Below are 28,000 nucleotides of genomic sequence, written 5' to 3'. Positions count from 1 at the left end.
GGGTTTTTATATACAATCACATATATATGCCCCAATATAATATACATAATATTTATAATTATTATTACATAAACGCATAATATACATATATGTATAGCTATTATCAAGCATGCAAATACCTTTGCATAAAATAAAACGAAGAGAAAATAACAAGCATTGGATATTTATAAATATATGCTAAAATAAAGTGTGTGTATATATATATATTATGATTATTTGGGGTCATGTACATATTTTTAAAAGAACCAAAGGATGTTCAAAAATATCAGAAGAATCTCACACTTTGGAATATTTACAGAAAATAATAAGATAAAACAAATAAATACTAACTTTCGATATTTAAATGATACAGTTTTTAAAGATAATGGATATCCTGTAAATAGAATTATATATCCTAAAAAATTTTATGTAGAATGTATAAATAGTAATAATAATGATATTTATACTACCCATTTTGTAAATGTGGAACTAAAAAATAGAAACAATAATATATTTAAAAATGTTATTATCAATAAATATATATCATCATATAATAAAAATAACTATTTAAAATGTTTAGAAAATTTTCATTCTATTTCGAGAAAGCATAATCATAATGATGGGGACTTAGGCTCAAATGAAAAATGGACAAGCGAAAAAGACGAAACAAAAAAAAAAAAAAAAAATGAACAAACAAGCTATGTTGATAAAAATTATATCAATAATCATAATAACACACTAAATAATAATAACAACCAAATATCAAGAATAAACAAAACTCATAATAAAAATAATATTTGGGGGAGAGGGAAAAGTTATTTGAAAAATGTTCATTCTATATTAATTACAAAAAAAATAAAAGAAATGTTAATTAATTTCAAAAGTAAGCATAGCTATAAAATAATTGTAAAAAGAATAGAAATGGAAAAAAAACTTTTTATAAATATTTTAAAAAAATATAAAATGAAATCAGATAGTTTAAAGCATAATTCAAGTGAGGAAATATATAGAAAAGCAATAATGAATACAAAAAAAAAAATATCTATATTTCTAAGAAGAAATAGTAATAAATCTTTTATGGACATATATTATGAAGAAAAAAAAAAATATAAATTAAGAAAAGAAAAATTATTACAATCACAAGAAAAGCTTATTAATAAATCAAAAATAGCTCATTCAAATATTAAAAACTTTTTTAAAAAATATGGTTATGTTGGTTTGGGAACATATTTTTGTGTTTTCCTAATAACATTTTGTGCCTCTTATTTTTTTGTGCATTTTAAATACATATCATTATCAGATTTAAAATACTTATCAGAAAAAATGCATTTGAATAAATACATTGATGACAATTTACATAAAAAAATTGACTCTTTGTGGGGAGAGCTTATATTTGCATATATAGCATCAAAAATCACTGAGCCTCTTAGAATAGTTATAACAGTTATAATAACACCATATATAGCCAAAGTTATCAGGATAAAAAGGGGAAGTAGAATAAAACATGGCTAATCTTTTGTACATATAATATATATATGTGTGTGCGTGTGTGTGTGTGTGTTTAAAACGGGTGGAAACAAGTTGATGAAACAAAATATCATGGAATTACACATACGGGTATAGTTTTATGTGTATTATTTTATATACTTTTTGCAAAATATTCACAAAATAATTAAAAAAATGCAATCCCATATAATTAATGTAATTTTTAAAAATTGTAATATTTTTTGTATTCCTTTTAAAATCCTAAATTTATATATGCAAATATTTTTTTTAAACATTACATAAGCTTCGAATACTTTTTGATTTTGTCTATTTTCTTTTTTTATGTCATATATATATTTTTTCAAAATGAGTACAATATATGTATTTTATACATGCGTATATTTAAGTATGTATATATATATATATATATATACAAGCTTGTATATATAAATAAAATATAAAATTTAAATACGTGTTTTTTTTAATGTAAATTAAATTATAAATATATTTGTGTATGTTATTTCCAAACAAATAAAACATTATAAATATTATTTAAAAAATAATAAAAAAGTATATTAACAAAAAATTAAAATATAATAAATAATGTAGAAATAAAGGGGACATTAAAATAGCAAAACTAAGATATGTTGATCAATTTATTTCAAATTATAAGGGTTACAAATGCATGGGAAAGGTGCTTATTTTCAGCACTTGGTGAATATAAATATATATGGATATTCTCCTATATATATATATATATATAAATTTGAAATATTATTAATATGAAATTAAATATAACACCAAATTTTATGAGTAATAAAAGTTCGAAGAAAATATTACAAGTTGATAAATACATCGTTATGGTTTCATTCGAAATTTATATTATTACAATTTTCTCATATCCTTTACCATTTCTCGTCGTTTTTATCTATGATTTATTTCGTTTCATTATTTAATTTTTAATTTTGTATTATCATAATTATTATCATCATTATTGTCATCATTATTATCATCACTATTATCATCACTATTATATATTTTTATTTTATGCGTGTGCATGCTACCATTATGGGTAGAACAACAGTTCGCCCAAAATATTTTTATTAAATAAATAAATAAACATATATATGTATACATATACATATGGAAGTATACAAAATGATATTGTACATAATAGGAAAGCATATGGTTCTGCTTTAATTTTGTATATATATGTATCCACAAGTTCATAATAAAAGTTTTTTTTTTTTATAACTACAAAGAGTCACCATGTTACACATTTTGAAAAGAAAAAAATTGTATATAGTTACAATTTCTTAATTTTTATTTCTCAATTTTTATTTCTCAATTTTTATTTCTCAGTTTTTATTTCTTAATTTTTATTCCTCAATTTTTATTCCTCAATTTTTATTCCTCAATTTTTATTCCTCAATTTTTATTTCTTAATTTTAGTGCCTATTTTTGTATTTTTATATTTGTAGATATAAATATTTAAGAAAATTTGACAAGAGGATAAAGAAACGAACAATCACTTTAAATATTTTTCATAAACTTTTTATTTTCATTTATTATATGTATACAAAAGTTTAATTAATTTTTATCGAATTAACATAAGAACAATTAACTCCATCTCCCTTTTATCAAAAACAAAAAAAACATAAAATCGCAATTTTGTTCGAGGTGGCAACTTGTAGTAGAGTTATGGAAGAAATGGTATTAGAACAAAAAATATATTATAAATATATAAAAGATAAAAAAAAAAAAAAATAAATAAATAATAAAATAAAAATAATTTACAAAATAGTAAACACACAAAAAAAAAAAATAATATTTATTATATCCTGTTTTTCTTAAAAATAAAATAATTGTACAAATTTAATTAGATTGTGATGAGATAAAATTTGTATTAACATAAATATTTGTTTATTTCATTAAGAAAATTCTGTATTTGTTTGTTATTGTTTTGTAAATATAAAAATCAAATTAACAAAAAAAAAAAAAAAAAAAAAAAAAGAACTAGTAACAGATCAAGAACCGAACAAAAAAAATGCCCTTGTATTTATATACATTGCAACTATATGAAACAGTGTATACTATCAAATTACACATATATTGTGGAAAATTCAGCTCAAGCTATTAAATTTCAAAATCGTGTTACAAAAAGTTGCCAATATTTCTATTTTTATTAAATTTTTTTTTTTTTTTCTTATATAATGTTTCCTTATAAGCTATATAATAATATATTTATTTATATATAATATATTTATAATGGTTACACATATATTAAATTATTGTCTACACATTAACCATTTTATTATATATTTATTTTCCATAAAAAGTTTTTTTATTATACATATTTTTATGAATTATATATAAACTTAATATTTAATTTTAATATATTTCAATAAATTGAAAAATTTCAATTTTTTTTGGTATATTATTATTTATTAAATTTTTACACCTTTTTTCCATTTTTCACACGTTTTATGATATTTCTTAATTTTTTTTTTTTTTTTGGAAAATGGCAGTAAAAAATAAAATGCACATAAATGAATTAAATTCAACCTTTTTTAAGGAAAATTATAAAATTAAAAAAAATGTAACTGAAGTTGAACTTATGGAAACTATTGAAAACTTAAGCGATGATTCAACGTCAAATAACGAATCTTATGATGACAATAGTAATAAAAAAATCACTGAAAAGACAAATGAAAAATTAAAGAAAATTAATAATAAAAATAAATCAGATGAAATTAAAGAAAGAAATATATATTATTCAAATATTCCACAAATATATGAAACATATGAATCAAATATAAAAGACGAATTCCAAATGGCAAATAACAATGAAAATCAAGAAACAAGTATTATATCGAATATTATAGCTGTGTTATATATAATAATAGCAGTAGGTAAGTATTTATATGATTTTATGTTTATACATTTGTGTGTGCAATTATTTTATGGGTTTTATAAGAATATGTTACATTTTATTTTATCTTAAGTAAATTTTATATATTAATACACACACACATATATATATATATTTTTCTGTATATTCATATTTACACACTTTTTTTTTTGTTCAGTAATATTATTACACATGCACCTAAATGAAGATCATATAATAATAAAAACAATTAGCACACTAAAGCTAAAATATGTTGACTTAATAAAAAGTGTGCCCATATTTTCAAATTTAATGAATACAGTAACAATAACGGTAAGGGAAGAATATACATATTTTTCTTTATATGCACATAAATATTTCTAGTGTAATATATTTATAAAATTCAAAAACGTTTGGCTATTTACACACGTTATTTTTTTTTCATATAATTTTCCTTTATATTATCACATTATTTATAATTTTTTTTTTTAACAAATTTCTTTTTATTTCAGAATACAAAAATTGATATATTTTTAGATTTACTAAAAGATAAGTCCACAATAACAAAACCATATGTAGAATCGTTAAAGGAGTTAAACACAGAATTTTCAGTTTTATTTATTGTTTTAATTCTTTTATTTTTCACTGCAACATTTATATTACATATAATGCATAGTATTATGACTATGAAAATGGTAAAAGATAATTTAGAAAAAGGTTCGATAATATATGTTACAAACAGAATGACAATGGAAGAATACGACGATAAAACTTTCACATATAGTGAATTAGCAAAATTACATGATGATAAAGATTATATAAGTTTAAAAAATAAAAGAGCTGGAGAAGGTATTGAATCATGGAATTGGCAAATAAGAAAAGTTAACAACAAAAACAATGATAAAGATATTTGCAGTGATATTGAACTTTCAGATGGCGAAGAAAATTAAAACTTTTTTATTTTAACAAAATGCATAAGCATATGTCAACATAATTTATTTATCTCATACATTTAAAATCAATTTTATTAATATTTTTATATTTTGCCAACAAATATGTTAACTATATATTTGTATATAGAGGTAAAGAGCAGATCGCACAAATCTATATACACACATAATAATAAACAAAAAAATATATAATAATAATAATAATAAAATATATTATGAAATAATTACATTATTTCAAAATACATTTTTAATAAAAATTTTTCCGTGTTAAATTATTTTTAAATTAAAAAAAAATATACATTATATAATATATGTATATATATTAAAAACATAGATTGTCCAAAGAGTTTTCTATATATTATGTATTTTTATCATGCATCTTAACATGAAACTTCATATTAGTATAGTGGACAAATATGTTGTATTATTTGTTTTTTTTTTTTTCCATATTTATTTATACTATATTTATTTTCTTATTTTTTGTATAACTTGTTGATAGTTCTTAATGTTTAAAGTGGAAAATTATTGTATGCAAGCACATGCATAAGTATATATGTAATCATACCTTTTACAATTATATAAAGCTTTCTTTCTGTATATATATTAACGTGAATATAATATACAAATTTTTAAACATTTGATACAAATCAACTTTTATAACATTCATTAATATCATAAAGAAAAAAGAAAAATATATTATACACTAATGTAAGCATTGTTATGATATATATTTTTCGAATGTTTAGACATAAAAAATAATATTTATATATTTTTATTTATATTATTATGTTAAAATAAAATGCATATATGTATTTTTTATTATTTTTTTAAACACTTAAATGTTGTAATCTATATATGTTTGTTAAGTCTTCATATTTCATCGCCACTAAAACTGTAACATAATTCGTACAATAAAAAAATAAAATAAAATAAATTAAAATAAAATAAAATAAATAATAGGGTGTTAAAAAAAACGATATTATTCTTAAAACTTGCTAATATTAAAACATCAAAAAAGAACAAGCCAACCTTGTTAAAAATGTACAACGTCAAAAAGTTTCCATTCATATGTTTTAGTAACAATATATATATTTTTTTATAACATGGTGAGCATATTATATATATGTGTTGAACATGTAGCTAAACATGTTTATATGTGTTCATAAAATTTTGAATAGTACATATAATTTTGTATATTTGTAATTTAAAATTATTGGCATATACAAATATAGTTAGTGGTGGCACCACAGGTAATCAAAATAAGTTAACAAACTCGCATTTAGAAAAAGTGTGTGTACATATATATATATATATACAAACATGTGAAAAAAAACAAACAAAACATAATAAATGAGGGGAAAATATAATTTAACGAATAAAATTAAAGGAGTATAATATAGATAATTAGGTGAAATAACATTAACGATATCATTTGGCATATAAGTTGCACATATTTTTTAAAAATTTCGATAAAATGCTATTTTTAGAAGAGTCTCCAGTTAATTCAATAGATTTACATTTTGAATAAATTAGAGAGCACCAAAAATATATATATTGAACATTTTCTTTATCTATTTTTATTTGGAAATCGTCTCTTAATTTTAATACAAGTTTATTTTTTTCATACGTAATATAATTTTCATCAACCAATCGTGTAATACTCCATTTGATATGGTCAAATTCCTTTGGGTATGTTCTTATAGATTTAAAATTCTGTGAAAAAAAAAAAAAAAAAAGTAAAAATATGAGAAAGGTGATAAGTAAATAGTATATAACACAACGACAAACAGTTAAGTATATACATATACAATAGCAGAGAAAATTATAAGATAAATATTTATTACTGGATGATAATAGGATCGAAAATTAAATATGTCATGCTTTTGATCATAATTTATAAATTCCAGATCGTTAAAATATATAAAAATGTCTAAATCATTTAAAAATGTACTTTCCTTTTGTATACTTTCGTTTGTATTTGTTCGTTCACATTTATATAAATAATTAAATAAATTATTATATTTATCATTATAATTATTATTTTTGTTTATATTAATATTTTCACTGATACTAACATGATTGTCTTCATTATCACAATTTTGAACTTGATTGTTTTTATTTTCTTTTATTCTCATACAATCTTCAACATGAATCATTCTTTTTATTATCTCTCTTTCTTTACATTCAAAATCTTTTTTGTATGACGAAATTATAAAATTTGGAGCCAACATTGAAATATTTATGCAGCATAAATATCCATTTGATGTTAATAAAAATATTTTATACCACATCATATTTTTTTTATATTCAGGACATTTGTAATCTATCAATTCCTAAAAAAAAAAAAAAAAAAAACGAAAATACAAAAAAAAATATATTCATAAAACTTATGAGAATATATAAACTGATAAAATGGATATTATATATACATATGTATAAATATAAATGTAATTGAAAAGGTGTGTCATTTAAATCATTGAATATAATTGTTCCATTAATGCAACTTTTTCATTTTAAAAAAAAATAATATTAATAAAATAAAACATAATTTTGTTATTCACTACATTTTATACCTTAATTTCTATATCAGTGTAATGAATAATCATCCCAGATACATTATATAAATTTCCAGGAATCAAATCAAAATATACATTTTTATAATTTTCGTTTAGATTTATATACATTTTAAGAACATTCATATGTATTTTTGACAATATTGGAATTTTAAATATGTTTGTATAAATAAAAGATGGGTATATTTTGTTTAACTTTTTTGATTCACATGCGATTTTTTCTTCATTGTCTAACTTAGTTATTTTATTGCTATCAATATTTTCTTTATTATTTATAGTTAATATATTGTGAAGCTCATCAATCAATCGACTTTTATCTTTTGTATCCACATTTATATATGTTGAATTTGTAGCTTGAAATACAATAGGTGTATAAGATTTATTTTTTAAATCATAGCTTTTGAAAAGTTTTAAATAATTATCATAATCATTGCAATAATGAGTATTACTCTTATCAATATTTTCTTTTAAAAAATGAGATTTAAATAAATCATAATTTCCTATCCATTTTATGTTATTATAACCTCCTTTTTTTTGAGCTGAAGAATATATTAAATCGTCTAAAATGTGATCTTCTAATGATGCCACGAATTTATTGTTTCTATTAGATTTTTGAATGTAAGTGTTAAAAAGTTGAACTCTACTTCCTTTTCTCATATTTTCATATGTTTCTTTATCAATCTGAACGGTATATAAAGAGAGAAAAAAAAGAAAAAAAAAAACGAAAATTACAAATTATGAATTATAAATTATGAATTACAAATTATTTACTTGCGAACGTATATCGATATATAACAAACTGAAACAAATATGCAACGAAGGAGTTTACAACTTTTTAAAACCCTACTTTAATCAGCTTAATTTGACATAAGGAATTTATGATTTTCTCCAATTTATCATCCAACAAATCTGTTTCTTTTATTTTTTCTGAAGAAGCAAAATCAATAGCCTGAATTGTACATAAAGTTATTGCCTCGAGAAACATATATAAATCATTTTTTAATTTGATATATTTACTATTTTCATGATAATTTTCATCATGCATAAGTTTTGTCATTTCATTTTTTAAATCATATACAGTTTTTTCATAAATTTCACTATTTAAAATATAGTATTGTTTTTTTGTTTGGTCATAAAATCCATATGAAAAATCACTTTTACTTATAATTACTACATCTATAAAAAAACACCCATTTTCAAAATCTTTAATACTTCGTATTCTTTTAGATTTATATTTTGATAATCCAATTTTCAATTTATTTTCCTTGTCTATACATATTAAATTATTACTTGATAAACTAAAGTTTATTCCCCTCAAATAACTATTAGGGTTTTCTTCATGGGGAATAACATTATTATCATTATATACATCTAAAGAATTAATTTTTAAAGTATAACCCTCTTTAATTTTACCACATATTAATAGCTCCACTAAATATGTATCCTTTATTATACAATAAATATAATCAAAATTATCACTTAAAATTACTATGTACTTTTCTTCTTTTTTAATAATTTTTTCAACTCGTAAATTTATTGGCACTTTATATGAAATTGTGTTTTCTTGTATTAGTTGTAAAACACTCTTTTTATTTTTCTGTTCTTCTATGTACTTTTTCAATAATTTATATATAAATTCAATGGGTGAAGGTGGCGGTACTTGGTCTATACAATTTATCATGGTTATATCCAAATTTAAGGAATTGTAAGGAATTATACAACCAATATTATTACCGCATTTATTCGTATAATTTTCATACATATATGACTTATTAATATTGTATTCTTCAAAAAAATTATTATTATAAGATGCGTTATTTTTGAAAATATTTGCTTGCTTTTTATACAGAGTTGTATAATAAGCATTGTTACCATAATAATTAACGTTATCCATTAAATTGAAGTTTGATATATGGGCATAATTATTACGTATTTTATCTAATAGATGGTTGTCGTTTTCTTTTTCGAATTTATTATATATTGAACTTTTTTCTCTTTCAGTTTTTATAATTATACTATTTACATTTTCTGCCTCGTTTTCTAAAATTCCATTTCGATCATTAAAAGAATCACGGACAGGTGGATTCAAATATTCTTTATTATCTACAAATTTATTAAAATCACTTCTAGGACTTTTAAACATAGTCATCATATATTTTAAACATTTATATTTTTCTTTTAACTCCTTTTTATATTTACGAACTAATGACATGGTTATTAAATTATATTTTTTTAAAAACCACGGAAAATCATATATATAAAATATGTTCAACTCTTTTGTTACTAATATGAACAATTCATACATTACATTAATATTAGATACATAATATTCTTTTTGATTTGCATTTTTTAGAAAATATATGTAATCATTATTAAACCAATTAAATTCATAAGGTTTTTTTTTATTCTCTTCATTTATAAATATAAGAAAATTTGTAAAAAAGTTAGTATCTTTTAATCTCTTTTTTTCTGATAAATTAGTTAGTGTCTTTTTTATTAATCCCAAACTATCTTTCAAATTTATGTTTAAATCAAGTTTTGAATTTTCTTTATTATTACTACTAATATTATGTAGTGTCTGTTTTTCTTCAATTTCATTATTTACGTTTTGCTTTCTTGGATTAATAAAATTATTTTTACTTTTTAAATTGGAACTCATTTTTTTCGGTGTATCTTTAATTTGGACCATATCATAATAACTTGAACATATATAATTTGTACCTTTCTCTTTTTCCATAATTTCATCAAACCCTTCGGATTTGTATGGTGTTATTTCCACAAACATTTCATCATTACTATTTTTATTTGATTCTAAATCTCCATTCGTTCTATTATTATTACTTTTAATTTTTTTTTTTTTTTTTTGAGGCGAATATGATTCACCACAAGATAAATTTTCTTCACTTTTTACTTTCATCCTTTTTACACGTATTCCTTTTTTATTATTAGTTGATTTGTTTTGTTTTACTTCTTTTAACCCTTCTTTTCCTTTTGCATATGATTCAATTTCTAAACTATTTCCTGATGATGATCTACCTTCTAATAACGTGTTTTGCTTTTTTATATCAGCGCCCTCGTTTTCAAAATAGCTATTTTTTTCATTTTTCATTTCGTCTGGATAATTATTATATTCATCATCATTGAATAGCTTACTTCTCATTTCTTTTACAACGTCTTCATTTATTTTAGCCTCTTTTCCAGATGCGTAAGTAAAGCTGCTAAATCCTTTGTTTGCATTCTTATTACTATCATGTTCGTCGTCGCTAAATAGCTTACTTCTCATTTCTTTTACAACGTCTTCATTTATTTTAGCTTCTTTTCCAGATGCATACGTAAAGCTACTAAACCCATTATTTTCATTCTTATTACTAGCCTGTTCGTCGTCACTAAATAGCTTACTTCTCATTTCTTTTACAACATCTTCATTTATTTTAGCTTCTTTTCCAGATGCATAAGTAAAACTGCCAAATCCTTTATGTTCATTCTTATTACTAGTCTGTTCGTCGTCGCTAAATAGCTTACTTCTCATTTCTTTTACAACATCTTCATTTATTTTAGCCTCTTTTCCAGATGCGTAAGTAAAGCTACTAAATCCTTTATTTTCATTCATGGTTTTATTTTCATTCGTAGTTTTGTTTTCGCCTTTATTACTATCATGCTCGTCGTCGCTAAATAACTTACTTCTCATTTCTTTTAAAATATCTTTATTTATTTTAACATCCTTCCCAGATGCGTAAGTAAAGCTACTAAACCCATTATTTGCATTCTTATTACTATCATGTTCGTCGTCGCTAAATAGCTTACTTCTCATTTCTTTTACAACGTCTTCATTTATTTTAGCCTCTTTTCCAGATGCATATGTAAAGCTGCTAAATCCTTTGTTTTCATTCTTATTACTATCATGCTCGTCATCGCTAAATAGCTTACTTCTCATTTCTTTTACAACGTCTTTATTTATTTTAGCCTCTTTTCCAGATGCATAAATAAAAGAATTATTATGTTTTGGTGTGTCTTTTTTAATAACATCGTAATGATAATTTCCCCAATATTCCAATAACTCATTTTTGTTTAAATCTTCAATATTATTTTTATATTTGTATGCTGATTGGTCTTTATTTTCTTCTATATCTTTAATATGATCATACGTACTTGATAAATTATTTACACTTAGGGTTTCATGAGTATCAATTATCTTATCATGATTTTCGAAATTTTTTCTTGCTTTATCGATTTGTTCAGCTTCCTCTATACTTCGAACCGTGTCACGAATATCTAGAAATTCGTTCATTTTACTTTCTGTATATCTATTTAAACCATTTTTTTTATCATATATTTCTAAAAATTCATCAATTTTATTTTCTTTTGAAGTATCCATATTTCTAGTTTGATCATATATATCTAAAAATTCGTCTATTTCGTTATCTTTTGACATAACCATATTTCTGTTTTGATTATATATTTCTAAAAACTCATCCATTTCATTTTCTTTAGGTATATTTATATTTGGGTTTTTATCATATATTTCTAATAATTCGTACATTTCACCGTGCCTACCTTTTTCAATATTGTTAACTTCACTTTGCACTAAATTAAGTTGCTTACACGTCATTTTATTATAATTATTTTGTAAATAATATTTTGAAATATTGAAAGATAATTCTTCTTCATTGCTATTTCTAAATTCCCCTATATTGTATTTTATTTTATTAAAATCGTTTTTTAAATGGTTATGTGTTTCTAACGACGATATAAAATTATCGTTGATGTTTTTTTTTGTAATTTCAACATCACCTTTATTTTGTAAAGGGAAATTAATTTCCTTTACATATTTTTCATTAGCATACATAATAATTTCATTATTTGAGTTATTTTCAGTTGTTTTATAGTTTTGAAAAATAACCTTTACATTTTTATTCATGTAATCATTATTAACAATATTATGTGATGGGCTTTTCTCAAATACCGCTGTTTTTTTTAATATATTCATTGAAGTTACATATTTTTCATCATTATATACATTTTTTGTAGAATAAATATTTTTGCTTATGCTATTTTTAATATTATATGCATCATTACTTTTGCAAATTGAATTTTTTGTGAATATATTATTTTGTAGGTCTTTTTGGCAACAAACTGTATTTTTTGGGGGGGGTATATATATTTTTTTTGAAATGTCCTTAAAATTATTACTGTTCATACAAAAATCGCGTTTATTATAAGCATATTGCTCATTTATGGATTTTTTTTTTAAAGCTAAATTATTGTTATTGTAATTCATACTTTCATTTAAAATTATATTTTGTTCATCATTTGGTGTTGTATATTCATTTAAATGCATTACGTTATAGTTTTTACAATTTTGATGGTCATTATAATTATATATTTGTTTGCTAATTTCCATATTACTTTTGTTAGAATTCTGCACACATTTTTTCATAACATTTTCATTATGGCAAATGTTGCACACACAATTGTTATTATTACTACTATTATTATGATAAATAGTAATATAGCTATTATAGTTGGATATGTTTCCATTTTTTTCACTTTTTAAATCGTTTTCATTTATTAATTTTGTGTCCAATTTAATCGGTGCTTTTTCATTTAAAAAATAATGAAAATTATCAAAATAGTCGAAATCAAGTATGTTTACTTCGGGATTTATATTTATATTTTTATTCTTAATATTGTATTGATGGTCATAAATAAAATTAATGTTATTATTTATTGCTTGGTCATTACATTTTTGTATTATTTCTTTATTTTGTGTATTATTTTTCTGACTGTTCATATAATTTATCATATTACTTAAATTTAATTGTTTGCTGTCCATTTTTGTATGTGGTATTATATTGCTTTTTTCGCTTTTTGGAATATTTGAGCATTTTTTATTTTTTTGGGCATTTTTTAATCTTAAAACTTGTTTCCATTCATGTTCACATTCATAAATATTATGCTTTTCTTCCAAACTATTGTATTGTTTAAAATTATTATTATTTTTTATAACGGTATATCCAATATTTCCATTTTTAGCACAATTGTGTGTAATATTTTCATGTTTTCCCCTAAACTCTGATATTGTTAAATTTGAGTTGGCATTAAAATTACTTGTACTGTAATTAAAATTTCCATAACTATCATAATTTTCACCAATAAACGTTTCAATATCAATATCATAATATGATTTGTTATTGCCTTGCTTCAAATGTAAAAATGTACTACAATTTACATTGTTATAACTATTCAAAGACATATTGGAATATTCTTTACTCATGCTTTTTTCATATATATTATGTTTATAAGAGTGTCTCATATGTATTTCATTATTCCCATTAATTTTGAAAGTTGAAACTTCGTTACTATTATATATTCTATTTAAATCATAAAAATTTTCTTTATGTATTGATTTCTTATATTCTGAACGATTTATATTATTACTTTGTGAATTGTTGCATAAATTGGACTTGTTTACATAATTTTTTTGGAGTAATACATCATTTGACCAACTAAAAATGTCCAATGCCTGTTTTCTATAAAATATATCGTATTCATTTTTATTAACATTGTCAAAAGCATTTACACTATTTGATAAATTATTATTGTTAACATTTTTATTAGGGACGTTTGATAAACTACTTGTTCTGTTAAATGTATTATGTATTGTGTTGTATGAATTATTCATTCCGATAGTATTGTTCATACAGTGTGTATAAGGCATATTATTAGGCACATTTTCATTGTTTATATTATTGTTATTATAATTATGTGCATTAATTTGAAATTCATTTATAATTGTTTTATTTTTTAAATTATCGTTTTTATGAAAGGTATTTGTGCATAATACACCATTAGACGATTTTAATATATTACCATTATCATTACTGGGAAAAACATAAAAATCGATATGTTTAGCATTTATATTATTATGAGGATGGATACAATCATGACAATTTTTGTCATTATTAACTAGGTTTGTCTTTAATGTGTTATAATTACTTTTAAGTTCATATTTTTTTATCTTTGTGTTAGAATTGAATTTATTAATATTCATTTTATTTAATTATTAAGATTTTTTTGTTACGAAAAAAAACCATAAAAAAGAAAAGAAAAAGGAAACATTTTATTAAAATTTTTCACTATTATTCATTTTAACAAAATCGGAAAGTGTCTTAATATTGCCCATACAGAACAGGTACCTTGGATGCAAATAGTTGCCTTTACTATTTAGTAATTTTACCATTTAAAATTACTAACTTTTTGTAGCAATTTTATCAGTAAAATTTTTTAATTCGACAAAGAATTTATCATTTTTTCTCCCTTTACATATGGTGATGATATACATTTTTTTTTATTATATAATTTCGCATTTTTGTGCACATATGTCGAATCGTTTAATTTATGGTACCTTTTCCCTAATGTTAATAAATCTCTTTCCAATTTGATCAAAAGCTTTTAAAATTATTCTTAGATTTATTATTTAATATTCATTTTTCAAGAAAAATAAAATACATAAAAATATATTACTGATTTTATTTTATAATTTTTTTTATTGATTATTTTGAAATGATCAAATAGTATTTATTGGTATGTGCATATTTATATACAATAATTTTTATAATATTACTAAATAGTTTCATTTTTTAGTAGATGTTTTAGTGTTGATTCCTTTCATAGGATAAAAAATTTCCAAGTTAAATAATTCTTGTCTTAAGCTTGTTATTGTATTTTCCATATAATTTCTTATAGATAAAAAGTATTATATATATAAATAAAATTCGGCGATTTAAATAATAATTTATATTTTTTTCTCTAATATTAATGTTACTTTTTAATATTCAATTTTTGTTCTTAATCCTATTTTTCACTTTCAAAATTAAGAAGCATATATAGCAAGAAATATATATATATAATATTCACATTCCCCTTTAAGAATATCCTTTTAAAAGGTAAAATACAACTATTGAAAAATTTTAACAATAATTATAATAACAAAAAAAATAATATAAAAGTGAACATCCTATTATTAAATAAATTGATTATGGAATTGTTAACATTTATAGGGGTACGATAAAAATAAATATGAGTGGCTACATATATGTGAAATGTATTTTTAATGCAAGGGTGGTTTAGAAAAAACAATTCAGTTTTCATGTTGTTTTATCCCCTCTTTTTTTATTTTAGTTTCTAACGTATTTTTTAATATAAGCATATCAAACAAAGATCGACAATATACAGTCCATATGCATAGTTGCAATGGAAATTAATACATGCATACCAATATAAAGGATAAAAAACATACACATACCATTATCAATTATTTTGATATTAACAAAAATAATTTGTATTCATATTAAATTATTTTGTTTATCTGTTTATCTTTACACTTAAGATATATGATCGATACATACGTAATGATATTTATCGCATCAATCGTTTATTGAAAATAATATGAGATATTTTATAGGTTTATGTATAATTAATGAAATATATATTAAACTTTTTTAAGGGAGTATAGTATACTTAGAACTTCTAAATATGTATAAAATAAAATAAAGAAACAATAGATTATTATAATAAAAAAATATAAAAAATAATGGATTAAAATAAATTTTAAATAAAAAAAAAGGAAAATAACGCATGCAGAATATTTGCGTAACGGAGAAGCAATATTATGTGCTTACAACATAATTATGCATCTTCTATAGTAATATGTTTTTTAATATTTTCAATTTTTTCATATAAAATTGGTGTAGTTCCCTTTGGATAAACAGTTGGATGTGATAAATGATACAATCGAGTGTTTGGTTGCTTATAAGGTCTTATATGTTGTGTGCCATCTTTCGTTATGACACAAATATCCACATTTCCACCAGAACCTAAATCATTAAAAATACCTGCACATATAGCTTCGCACACAAGTTCTTTTCCTTCTTCTATTGTCATGTTATCTCTGTATTTTGCCTCTAAAACTGTCATAGCATTTAAAGACCCTGATCCTAAAGCTGTAAATGGTAAGAGGCAAGATGATCCATGAGGGTGTATACCATATAACTGTGGTCCAGTAACATCTACCCCTCCTAATACTATTGCGCATACTTTGTAACCTTGATATTTAAATAATTCTTGAGTTAACCTCGACACGCACATAGCTACCCTAGGTTGAGTTTTTGTATTCAAACGGTGTAACTCAACATTATGTTGTAGCCATAATGTAGTGTGCTCTAAATCTCCTGCCACACCTGCGCCAGCACAATATATATTTTTGCTTATGTAATGTAATTTACTACAATTTTTATCTGCTACTATTGGTCCTTCTGTTGCTCGTGTATCGGCTCCTAATATAACTGCATTTTGGCAGACTATTCCACAAATAGTTGTTCCTGTTTTTCGAAATTTTGGAAATATTACTCCTTTTTCCTTCAAAATTTCATTTCTTTTTAGGTTTTCAAAATTATATCCTCCATTTTCTTCTTTTATCGCATTTATATAATCGAGTTTCATATTTATATATTAATTATTATATTATAAAGCATTAAAAAACGGAAATGATTTAGAATAATTTATTGCTCGCACGAATTATTTTTTAATTATTTTATCAAATATTTATACAAAATTGATAGAAATAAATACTTGTAGTTTTTGTTTTTCTCCTCTTCAACATTTATACACATAAAATATTTTTTAAAGTTTAATATATTTTATACATACATTTAGAACACAAATACTATATAATTAACACATTAAAAATATACTCGTATGTACATATATAACGTTTTTTTTCTTTCGTAGTTAACATGCTAAAAAATATGCTTCGTTTATATAAGATTTTTTATAAATATTTATTTAGCATTTCTATTTAATCAATATGAAATATTTTATTGCTTATTGATTTTTATATATAATAAGGAATGCGCCTTATATAGTTAATATTGCTATAATACATTATTTTATTTTTTCCCTTTAAATATCATTAACCCTGTATACCAAGAGCGTGCCTTAAAATTATAAAGCATTTTTTTTTCTAAGCACATAAGTAATACTTAAAGCGTGTTTCATAATTTTAGTATTTGCTAAACAGCTTACAAATTATTTTATGCTAAATTTATTAGTAAAATATATTTTTTATTTGCATAACAAAAAATTGTATGCTTCGAAAAATTTATGGAGAGAGCAAAATTATACAATATTTTATGCATATGATTTTTATTCATTCTTTTTTTTGTTTTTAAAAGAAAGCATATAACCCATTCACCACATTTTGAGAAATTAACAAAATGATAAATGTTTTTTAAATCATATTTCGTATATTTTATAGAAATAAGGAAAAATAAAAATAAAATGTTTTTAAAATGCTTGAGCAGTAATGAAATTATAATTTACTAACAAATGAAAAACAATTTGCTATATTAAACCAGTGTATACTTATATATGTATATATTTGTTAACACATACCACGTTATTACCTGAATTACCACCTATGTGTTTTATTATTTTTTTTGTTTTGTGTACACTATATTCGATGTGTAGCATTATAATTAAAATGTGAAAAATTAAATTATGAGTTTTCCATAAATTGTTTTATATATTGTGATTTTATAACATTCCTTATATAAAATAACACAAGAAATATATGAATTTCACATGAATGGTGTGGTAACGATTAGCACATATATATATTTTACGCATACATGCGATATCTATACGAGTATGCGAGCACATTAGTCTCATTAAGTGTTTTAATTTATATAGTGTGTGAATTAAAAAAACGAAAAAAAAAGAAAAAAAAAAATGATGTTATTATGTCATGATATAGAAAAATTTCTGCATATTTTGTCTTTTAAAAAATATATTAGTTCGTTTATATAAACATTTTTTTTTTTCAATGAGGAGAATAAAATAATTAGGAAAGAGGAATATACATTCTTAAGTTTATGCCATAAAACTTAAAAAGAAAATTTAATATTGTTTTGTGCTTTATTCACTTTTTTTTTTTTTTTTTTTTTTAAGCTACAAAAAAATATGAATAATCAGCTATTTTTATTATTATAATATGTAAGTTTTATAAAAAATGCGCAATCTTTTTATTAACGTTAAGAATTTTTTTTACTTTTATATTAATAATGTTTGAATTCACAATATAAAAATAAAAAATAAAAAAAAGACAATATCCTTTTTGAGAAATAAATAAAAAACGTATTTCAATTAAAAAATAAGATATATATTAAAAGATTATGTAAATTATCGTTTTCTTTTTTTTTAATGAAAGAGTTTCACATTTTTAATTATAATATACACCTAATGCATTTTTATATAATTTTTTATTTCAATTGATGATAATCCTGAAAATGTATTGTACTAATGAAATGTCTAAGTCTTTTTTTGTTCTTTTTTAAAAAATATATATGCATTATATACATTGCATATATTTATTACCTTCCATGTTTTTCCTCTTTATGTGCGTTTTTTTTATACTATATATATAATACACACGAAGAAAAAAAAAGATATAGCATTTAATGCAAAGCTGAAAATTTTAACAATACTAAAATTCGTATTTATGAATAATACATATGTTACATGAATACAATAAAACATTTTTTTTATATCATACATAATATATATATAATATGTATATGTGATACATATATACCTTATATTGCAATTATTAAAGTTAATATGTTTAAAAATTTTGTGTATCCTTTATACATCAATTGAATCGATACAATACATAATTTTTAAAGATAGAGAAAGTATTCATTGTTTAATTAATAGTTTTTCGTTAAAAAAAATTATGATATATTTTCTTTTATAAATATAAAAATTTTAAATAACGAAACATGAATAACTTATAAATTTTCATTATTGCATTTGCATTATATCTTCATAGCACACTTTTTTCCATACATAATTTATATATATATTTGCAAAGCGTATGATTTTTATAATTTGTTTACACAAAGCAAACAGAGAGAAATACAAATAGGAAAAGGAATAATAAAACAAATGAAAGCATAATACGTCGTAAAATAGGTAAAACACACACATATATATAATATTTGTGGGTCATTTATCGATGTAATAACTATTATACGCATAGTTTTTAAGGACATAAACATATAAAAAGGCATTATGTAAAATGAGTATGAGATAAATAAATATATAAAACATTAATATGTTTAAATACCCATACATTATAAACACATGTATATGTACTGGTGTAAAATAATAACAATAATAAATAAATAGAAGAGTAGTCCTAGTAATAAAAATAAATATATATACATATAAAGAACGCCTATGTAAACAACACATTTTTCATTAATAAAATTAATTATGTGCATCATGCTTGTTGTAACAGAAAGCACACTTGAAAAACAAAGAAATCGGAATTATCCACGAAATAGCCAAATACCATCAAAAAATAACAGTACACAAATAAAAGTTATAGCAAATAGGATTACACCATACTGCAAGGATATATTAAAAACCGAAAGAGAGACAATAAAAACGCGTAAATTTATAAAAGATTATAAAACTAAATACAAATATATTTTTTCCAAAAATAATACGGATAATTCAGAACGTGAAAAAAAGGCAAAACTTTATTCTGTAGAAAAAAAAGCAAATTTGTTTCAGTTAAAAAAATTGTCAAAAAGTAAGAAAAAAAATCAAGTTAGTGCCAATAGAGTTAATTATAATTGTATAGTAAATAATTCACATATAAAAAATAGTGATCAAGAAAAAAATTCATATCAATTACATTTAAAAGACAAAAAACATAAACATCTTAATAAAAAGTCAAAGAAAAATTTACAAAGTGATATAAGGGATATATTATTGGACAATCCTAATCATATTTATGGGAATGATTTTCCAAATTTAAATACTATAAGTAATAATAATAATAATAACAACTTAAAAAATAAGGTAAAAACAAATAATGATATATTATATAATAAAAATGTTACAAGTAGAAAGTCAAACGCATCATATAAACTTATAGATAATTCATCTTTTAATACGCCATGCATTGATAATAATATTAATGATGATGATGATGTTTTCAAGTCGTATATAAATGATTCAATTTCAAAAAAATCATTATATAGTCCACACTGTAAACATAAAATAACGACCAATAGTTTAATAGATTCAATTGTTAGTTTATCAAACGATTTAAATACGTCAACTGAACAAAAAGATAATGAGTATGATAAAAATTTACTTAGTTATGTAAATAAAATATTGCATGATAATAATTTTTATCATGGAATCAGTTTGGGTGTAAATAAAACTGAATTGAAACAATTGGAAAGTGAAATACATAAGAAATGCAATGATATGATATCAAAATTTTATTTTAAAACGATATTTAAAAATAGAAATTGCACACAAAAAAAAAAAAATAGTATTTTAAAAGATAGTTATAATTCATATAATAGTAAATATTACGACAGTCAAAGTAGCAGTAAATTAGTCATCAATGAAAACAGCAATAATGTACCTAAACATTTATGTCATGAAAAAAATAGAATAAAAAGTCCTTTAAGTTCAAATATACATGACAATTTTTATTATTCGGATAATTATTTTTCAGAAAAACCTAGAAAAAGCGAAAAAAAAAATAATAACAATAGGACCAAACAAAATAATAAAGCCTGTGAAGTTTCTTTAAAGAACAATAATTTAATCACCGGCAAGAAAAATAATATTACCCTTGCAAAAAATATAAGTAAGGAAAATATTAATTATAAATTAACTTTAGACAATGATAAACTTAGTGTGAATTATTTGAAAGAAAGCCATTTGCATAATAACTTAAAAAGTTTTAATCAAAATTTTAAACCTAAAAAAAAACGGTCTATAGAAACACAATTAACATTAGGCAATACTGTGACATCTTCTGTATGCAATAATGTAGATATTAAACCTTTTAAGTATGATGATAATAATAATAATAAAGACATAGTACATGATTCATATAATAGTGTAAACAAATTAAATTATGATGGAATCGTAAATACAAATAATCAAATAAATCATGTTAATAAACAGTTATCTACATTGAACAATTTTGAAAAATATGATGATAGTGCATTTAGTCGTTCGAATTCATTACATTATAATAAAAAATGTCGAACTGTTTCTACAGAAAATAATGATCAGTCGATTTCCAAAGAGGGTATTACTATAAAAAACGATCACACAGAACATCGTAATCTTTTAAATGAGGATATAAATTTAAACAAATTTGATACTACAAAAAAAACGTGTTCTCAAGGAAAGACGGTAAGTAATTTAAGCAATGGGAAAGAAGATAATAATAATATAAATAAAAGTGATGATAATAAAACAGATCCTAAATGTAAAAAGTTATCAAGTCCACAAGTATGTATGTCAAATAGTTGTAATATTTCTAATTATGCAAGTGATAAATTCGAAGATTCATACATAATAAATAGTCAGAATAGTAGTAATGCTTATATAAATGGCGATAATATAGACTCTGAACAAATGACGCCAAAGGCTGAGAATATTTTGAAAAAAAAGTTTAATGATACGAATATTGAAAAGAATAGTCAGTATAATAATGACAATACTTGTAAAGAAAATTATGGCACTAATGAAAAAAAACATATAAATCGTTACAATACGCCCATAAATAGTAGTAGACATTTTAGTACTATTAGCAATAATATTAATAATACACCCCTTGAAATATATAATGAATATGATTCTAATATAAATAACATAAAAAGAAATGATTCATATATTACAATAGGAAGCGATAACTTGAATGATAGTGTATTTAATGAGAATCAAGATAGTTTTTACATCCCAAGTAGTGTATATAATAATTACGGTAGTAGTGTTGTAAATAATCGTTACAGTGTTTTATCGAAATATAGTAATATGCAAAATAAAACTAGTAATGGTTTTAGTAGTCCGTTTATTAATAGATCTAGCAATATAGTATGTAAACCTCGAGTTGAAAATTGTAATAATAATTTGTTAAACGAAGAAGATAAAAAAAATAATTCTATGAATTTGTTTCCTTGTCAGAAAAGTATAGACATAAAGCCAATAAATTGTGAAGATAAAAAAAACCAGGAAGAAATAAAGACAAACAATCCAAAGGAACAAATTGAATCAAATGTAAAAATTTCAAATACTGTGAAAAAGGAGATAAATTTTTCCGAATTGAAAAATTTAAGATCGAGTATAAACTCTATTGCCAGTTCTAATTTACGTAAAACTCCTACGATATCGAATATAGAAAACGATAATTATTCTATACCTCCAAAATATATACCAGAATATATTAAATCCTTTTGCATTTTTAAGGATAACCATAAGAAAGACGAGGTATCTAGAATAACACCATTGATAGATCATGTAAATTCGAATAATAATGATATTGGTTTGATAACACCTAAAAATAAGTTTGATACATCATCATTAAATAAAGATATAAAAATGAATAACAATGATCATGAATTTTCAGTTGATGAATGTTTAATGAAATGTTTGAAGGAAGACCCATCAAAATTTAGAACAAATGAAGATTATGAAAGATTTTGTAATGAAGATAAAATTTTAAACCCAAGCTATGTACCTCACGAATCTCGAAAATTAGGAGAAAATTTCTTAAAAAATAAAAAGGATAATTTTTCTTTTATTAATAAAAATTATAATTATGAGCCCAATGTAAATATTGCTGAATGTGGTAATAGCTCCTTTAATTATGATGGAGGTTTTAATGATCCTCATAAAAATTATTTTAATAATATAAAAATTAATGTTTTCAATAATGATTATGTAAACAATGATAATAATTGTTACAATAATAATAGCATATACAACAACCATAATATAAATTCTATAAACAATTTGAATTATATGAAAGGTGGTAATGACCATTATAATAATGATATATTTATTAAATATTATGAAAAGTATTCAATTAAAAATTTAGATAAAAATGAATCAGAAAAATTAAATTATACAGATTGCTACGATTTTAAAGATTCATCATTGACTGAAATAAGTAAAGATGATAGTTTTTGTTCTGATGATTTAGGGAATGATGACAATGATATAAATTGTTTAAAAGAATCATTAAATTCTTTTGATAATTTAGAATCAACTGAAAAAAAATATGAACAGATACTAAAAGATTTTAATGGAAAGATTCCTTTACTTCATAAAGTTTTAAAGCCATTACCAGTAAAAAATCGATCCAACAATTTTGATATTTGTCTATATTTATTACAAAAACATGGTGGTGATTTAAATAATGAAGAAAATATTTGCATATTAAGAGATAGAGAAATAGTTCAGCACAGTGCTATATATGATACAAAAAATAATTGTATAAAAAGTAATATAACAAATGTAACAAATATAAAATTATATCATCCAAAATGGTATAACAAAAAAAAAATTATTGAAAGGCTAAAAGAGCAAAGTTGCTATAACCCCTTTACTATATTTGGGTCAGCACCAAGTTTGTTAGATTTTGATGAAGTTTTTGATAAAGATGTGTATAATCATTTTGTTTCTAAAAATAGTCGTAAAAATCATTCGTTATTAAGAATATTAGCAAAACAAAAGGTTATAAGTAATTTAAATGATAAGATATCAGATAAAGAATGGCCACAAGTACATTCCTATTTAAAAAAGAGATGGAGTAGAGAAACAAACATCGAATTAAATTGGGCATGTGATCCATTGTTATATGAAGAACTTGAATGGTATCTAAGTACAAATAATGAATATTTAAATATGACAGACAAAGTAGCTGATATTGATGTTTGTTATTGTCCAACCCTTGATCCTAGCTCTTATTATGCATGGAATGATTCAAGAGTTATTTATACAAATTTGTGTTACAATAAATCTAAAGATGATGGAGAAGAATCGAATAACGATTCGAAAAATATGTATAGTACAAATAAAAGTTTAGAATTTAAAAAGAATGATAAACAACTTTCTTTTAGGAAAAGAGCAAGTGGATGTGAGCATCTCATGTTTCAACAAAATGTTATGAAACAAAAAAAATTATCAAAAAAAAAAAAAAAATTGCTAAAAAAGAAAAAGAAAATGATAAAGGAGAAATATAAAACAATGGATATTGATGTTAACTTTGGAAACTATGGAAATGACAACAATAGAGAAGACGGAAAAATAATAAAAAGTGCTGAAGGGTTTAGCTATCCTTACAAAAATATGTCCAATTATCACGAAAATAAAACAGACTATATAAATGATCAATATATGAATGATTTTAAAAATAATAAAGAAAATAACAGTTTTTATTATTCAAACAATATTATATCTAAAAATAAAAAAAGTATTTATAATCATAAAAATTGTGAAGATAATATAGTACCTATTATGGCAGTAAATACGTCACTATACAGAAATAATATGGATAATAAATATAATTGCCACAACACAGCATTTGATTACATTAAAAACAAGGATAACACAATAAAGTTTTTTGCTTCTCCAAAAAAAAAAAAAAAAAAATCTTTTAAAAAATCTATTAACTCGGATTGCTTTGATTTTATAAACTCATCGATGACTAATTCGGACAGCATGCACCCCACCAACAACAATAACGAGAATAGCAGCCATAACATTGGTAACAATAATAATGACAATGGAAACCCTGACTTTAATTGCAATGATACTACTGAATTTAACGAATTTAATGATTTTAGCACCTATAACAATAATAAAAACAATTTTCATATTTTTGAATTCAATGATTCTATCAAATGCAACAATATGAAAGATGCTTATAATAAAGATATGATGCTTAATGAAGATAATTTGAAAAAAAAGCATAACCAAAAAAATTATGAACAAACAGGTTATATTGAAGAAATGTGTGGTAATAAAAATAGGCAAAATGATTGTGAACTTTTGGATATTAATGAAAACAATTTTGAAAAAAATAATATGCATTATTTCAAAAGTAATACATATATGTACGATATTAATAATAATAATGCTAGTGGTATGAAAAATTATATCGCCAAGAGTAATGATAACATTGTGTATAAAAGCAATTATAATATGAACCAAGGAGATATTTCGCAATCCTTTTACAAAAACAATGGTAAAAACAACAATTATGGAAATGATAATAATGTAAAAATGACAATGTTTAGAAATATGCAAATGGGACAAAACGAATATAATATGAACTATCATAAGGGAAATAATAATGATAATAATAGGAATGGTGACAATTGCAATTATAGAAAGGGAGATAATCAAATGAGTTTCATTCCCAGAAATTTTGATGATAAAAATGATATTAACACATATTATAAAGTATACAATGCTAGTGATAATAATAGCAATCATAATTTTCATAAAAATATATATGGGAATAAAAATATTTACGTTAAAAGCGATTCGAGATATGTTTCTAACGATTATAATAAGTTAAAAGGTAACGAACTAAGTAAAAATGAGCATATAAGTAACAATATTGGACATTTTGAATATAAATCATCAAACAAAAATTTTCCTGATCAAAATATTTTGAATCAAAAAGATAATATAAACGGATTAAAAGAAAAATATATAAATATGTGTAAAGAAGAGAAGCAACTTATTACATCTTCAGATCATAATCAATTCAATTTTTTTGAGTCCAATTATGAAAATTACAATAACAATAATGATGACAATAATGAAAGAAGTAATAAAATAATGAATGAGTATTTTCATAGTAAAAATCCAGAAAATTACATTCAAATGGAAAAAAAAAACAAAAAAAAAAAACAAAGTAACGATACTGGTAATAGTAATAATACCATGGAAAATCATCAAAATAACAATAAGCATATTAACAAAAATTTGAGAAATGTTATTCCAGAGACTAACATTCTAAAATTAACACAAGAAAATATTGATAAAAAAAATATAATTGAAAATGAAATTAAAAACAGTAACACATTGTTATATAAAAAAAAAAATAATAATAATAATAATGCTGGAATATCTACAAGTTCTTTTAATTCTAAGAGATTAAGTAATAGTAATATCAGTGCTAATGAAAATAAAAAAATTAGAAGATATGTGAATAAAATGCATCACGATTCTGATAACGTATCTATAGAACATTCGGAAAATGATAAACAACGTAATACGAGCAAAGAAATAGCGGAAACTCCCTCGAGTGCAACAAGCGAAACATCTATGTCTAGTGCTTTTAAAATGGCTACTTCTGTTTTTAAAAAATTATTCTAGAAAAATATACACAAATATAATTCTAGATAATCCCCTTATACTATTTTTTCATATTTATTATATATGTACACTTTTTCAAAATAATTAAATTTGCCATATTTATACTATCATTATTATTCCGATTTTTCCACATTTTAATTAAAAATTTTGTTTATTTTGATATTAATGTTTTAAATTATTAGTCGTGCTATATTTTTCTGTGAACACATAGCGAATTTTATGATTATATATTAAAAGGCTACATATTATATATATGCACATGTACATTTATATGTATTATCTACTCATTTTATAAATACTGTATACATTTTCATAATAATACATATGCATTTTTCTTTTTTCTGTATTAACATTTATACATTAACCATTTCGAGGTATTACACTTAAATGTATGATATATTTTTTATTTATTAATAAACCACTAAAAAACTAATAAAATATACAACATTTTAATTTATATTATGAATAAAACATGATACTACAAAAAACGCAATTTTCAAATTTATTCGTGTTAACGTATAATTGTCAATTATAATAAATATAATGGTGTATAATGTTGTAAACGGTCATTCATAAGAATTTATTTATCGAATAGAGATAACAAAAAATATAGTGTTGTTAAAATATTATTCTCTTTTTATTGGTATACACTTGGAATGAGTTTTAAATTAGGTACATTTGCGCATTATCGTAAATATATGATTGTCTATATATCATTTAGTCTTTTTATTTTGTAGTGCTTTTTTAGGTTATACAATGTAATCATTTATAGGTAAATGTGTAATACTTAGAAAACATATAAATTATTATTAATTTTGCATTACACCTTTATAAAATTCAAAAATATGAATAGC

The 28,000-nt window shown here is 22.0% G+C and overlaps 5 protein-coding genes across 5 annotated transcripts; 3 read left to right on the top strand and 2 right to left on the bottom strand.

Annotated features, from left to right (window-relative positions):
* Positions 1-252: 252 nt before the first annotated feature.
* Positions 253-1,491, top strand: PY17X_1348300 (conserved protein, unknown function; the record flags this gene model as incomplete). The annotated part of the gene is made up of 1 exon (XM_724238.2): positions 253-1,491. The coding sequence occupies one exon, from the start codon at positions 253-255 to the stop codon at positions 1,489-1,491; it is 1,239 nt and encodes a 412-aa protein (XP_729331.2).
* Positions 1,492-3,985: 2,494 nt separating this feature from the next.
* On the top strand, positions 3,986-5,304 carry PY17X_1348200 (conserved protein, unknown function; the record flags this gene model as incomplete). The annotated part of the gene is made up of 3 exons (XM_723031.1): positions 3,986-4,376; positions 4,554-4,687; positions 4,867-5,304. 3 exons carry the CDS (start codon positions 3,986-3,988, stop codon positions 5,302-5,304), a joined length of 963 nt encoding a protein of 320 aa, XP_728124.1.
* Positions 5,305-6,732: 1,428 nt separating this feature from the next.
* Positions 6,733-14,928, bottom strand: PY17X_1348100 (conserved Plasmodium protein, unknown function; the record flags this gene model as incomplete). The annotated part of the gene is made up of 4 exons (XM_022957229.1): positions 6,733-7,017; positions 7,149-7,637; positions 7,878-8,558; positions 8,725-14,928. The coding sequence occupies 4 exons, from the start codon at positions 14,926-14,928 to the stop codon at positions 6,733-6,735; spliced, it is 7,659 nt and encodes a 2,552-aa protein (XP_022813682.1).
* Positions 14,929-16,565: 1,637 nt separating this feature from the next.
* PY17X_1348000 (proteasome subunit beta type-7, putative) lies at positions 16,566-17,378 on the bottom strand (the record flags this gene model as incomplete). Its single annotated transcript, XM_720242.1, has 1 exon — positions 16,566-17,378. One exon carries the CDS (start codon positions 17,376-17,378, stop codon positions 16,566-16,568), a length of 813 nt encoding a protein of 270 aa, XP_725335.1.
* Positions 17,379-20,219: 2,841 nt separating this feature from the next.
* On the top strand, positions 20,220-27,146 carry PY17X_1347900 (conserved Plasmodium protein, unknown function; the record flags this gene model as incomplete). Its single annotated transcript, XM_719653.2, has 1 exon — positions 20,220-27,146. One exon carries the CDS (start codon positions 20,220-20,222, stop codon positions 27,144-27,146), a length of 6,927 nt encoding a protein of 2,308 aa, XP_724746.2.
* Positions 27,147-28,000: the final 854 nt, after the last annotated feature.

This window comes from Plasmodium yoelii (assembly GCF_900002385.2).
Source record: "Plasmodium yoelii strain 17X genome assembly, chromosome: 13".
Classification (NCBI taxonomy): Eukaryota; Apicomplexa; class Aconoidasida; order Haemosporida; family Plasmodiidae; genus Plasmodium; species Plasmodium yoelii.
This window is presented reverse-complemented; position numbering and strand designations above follow the sequence as displayed.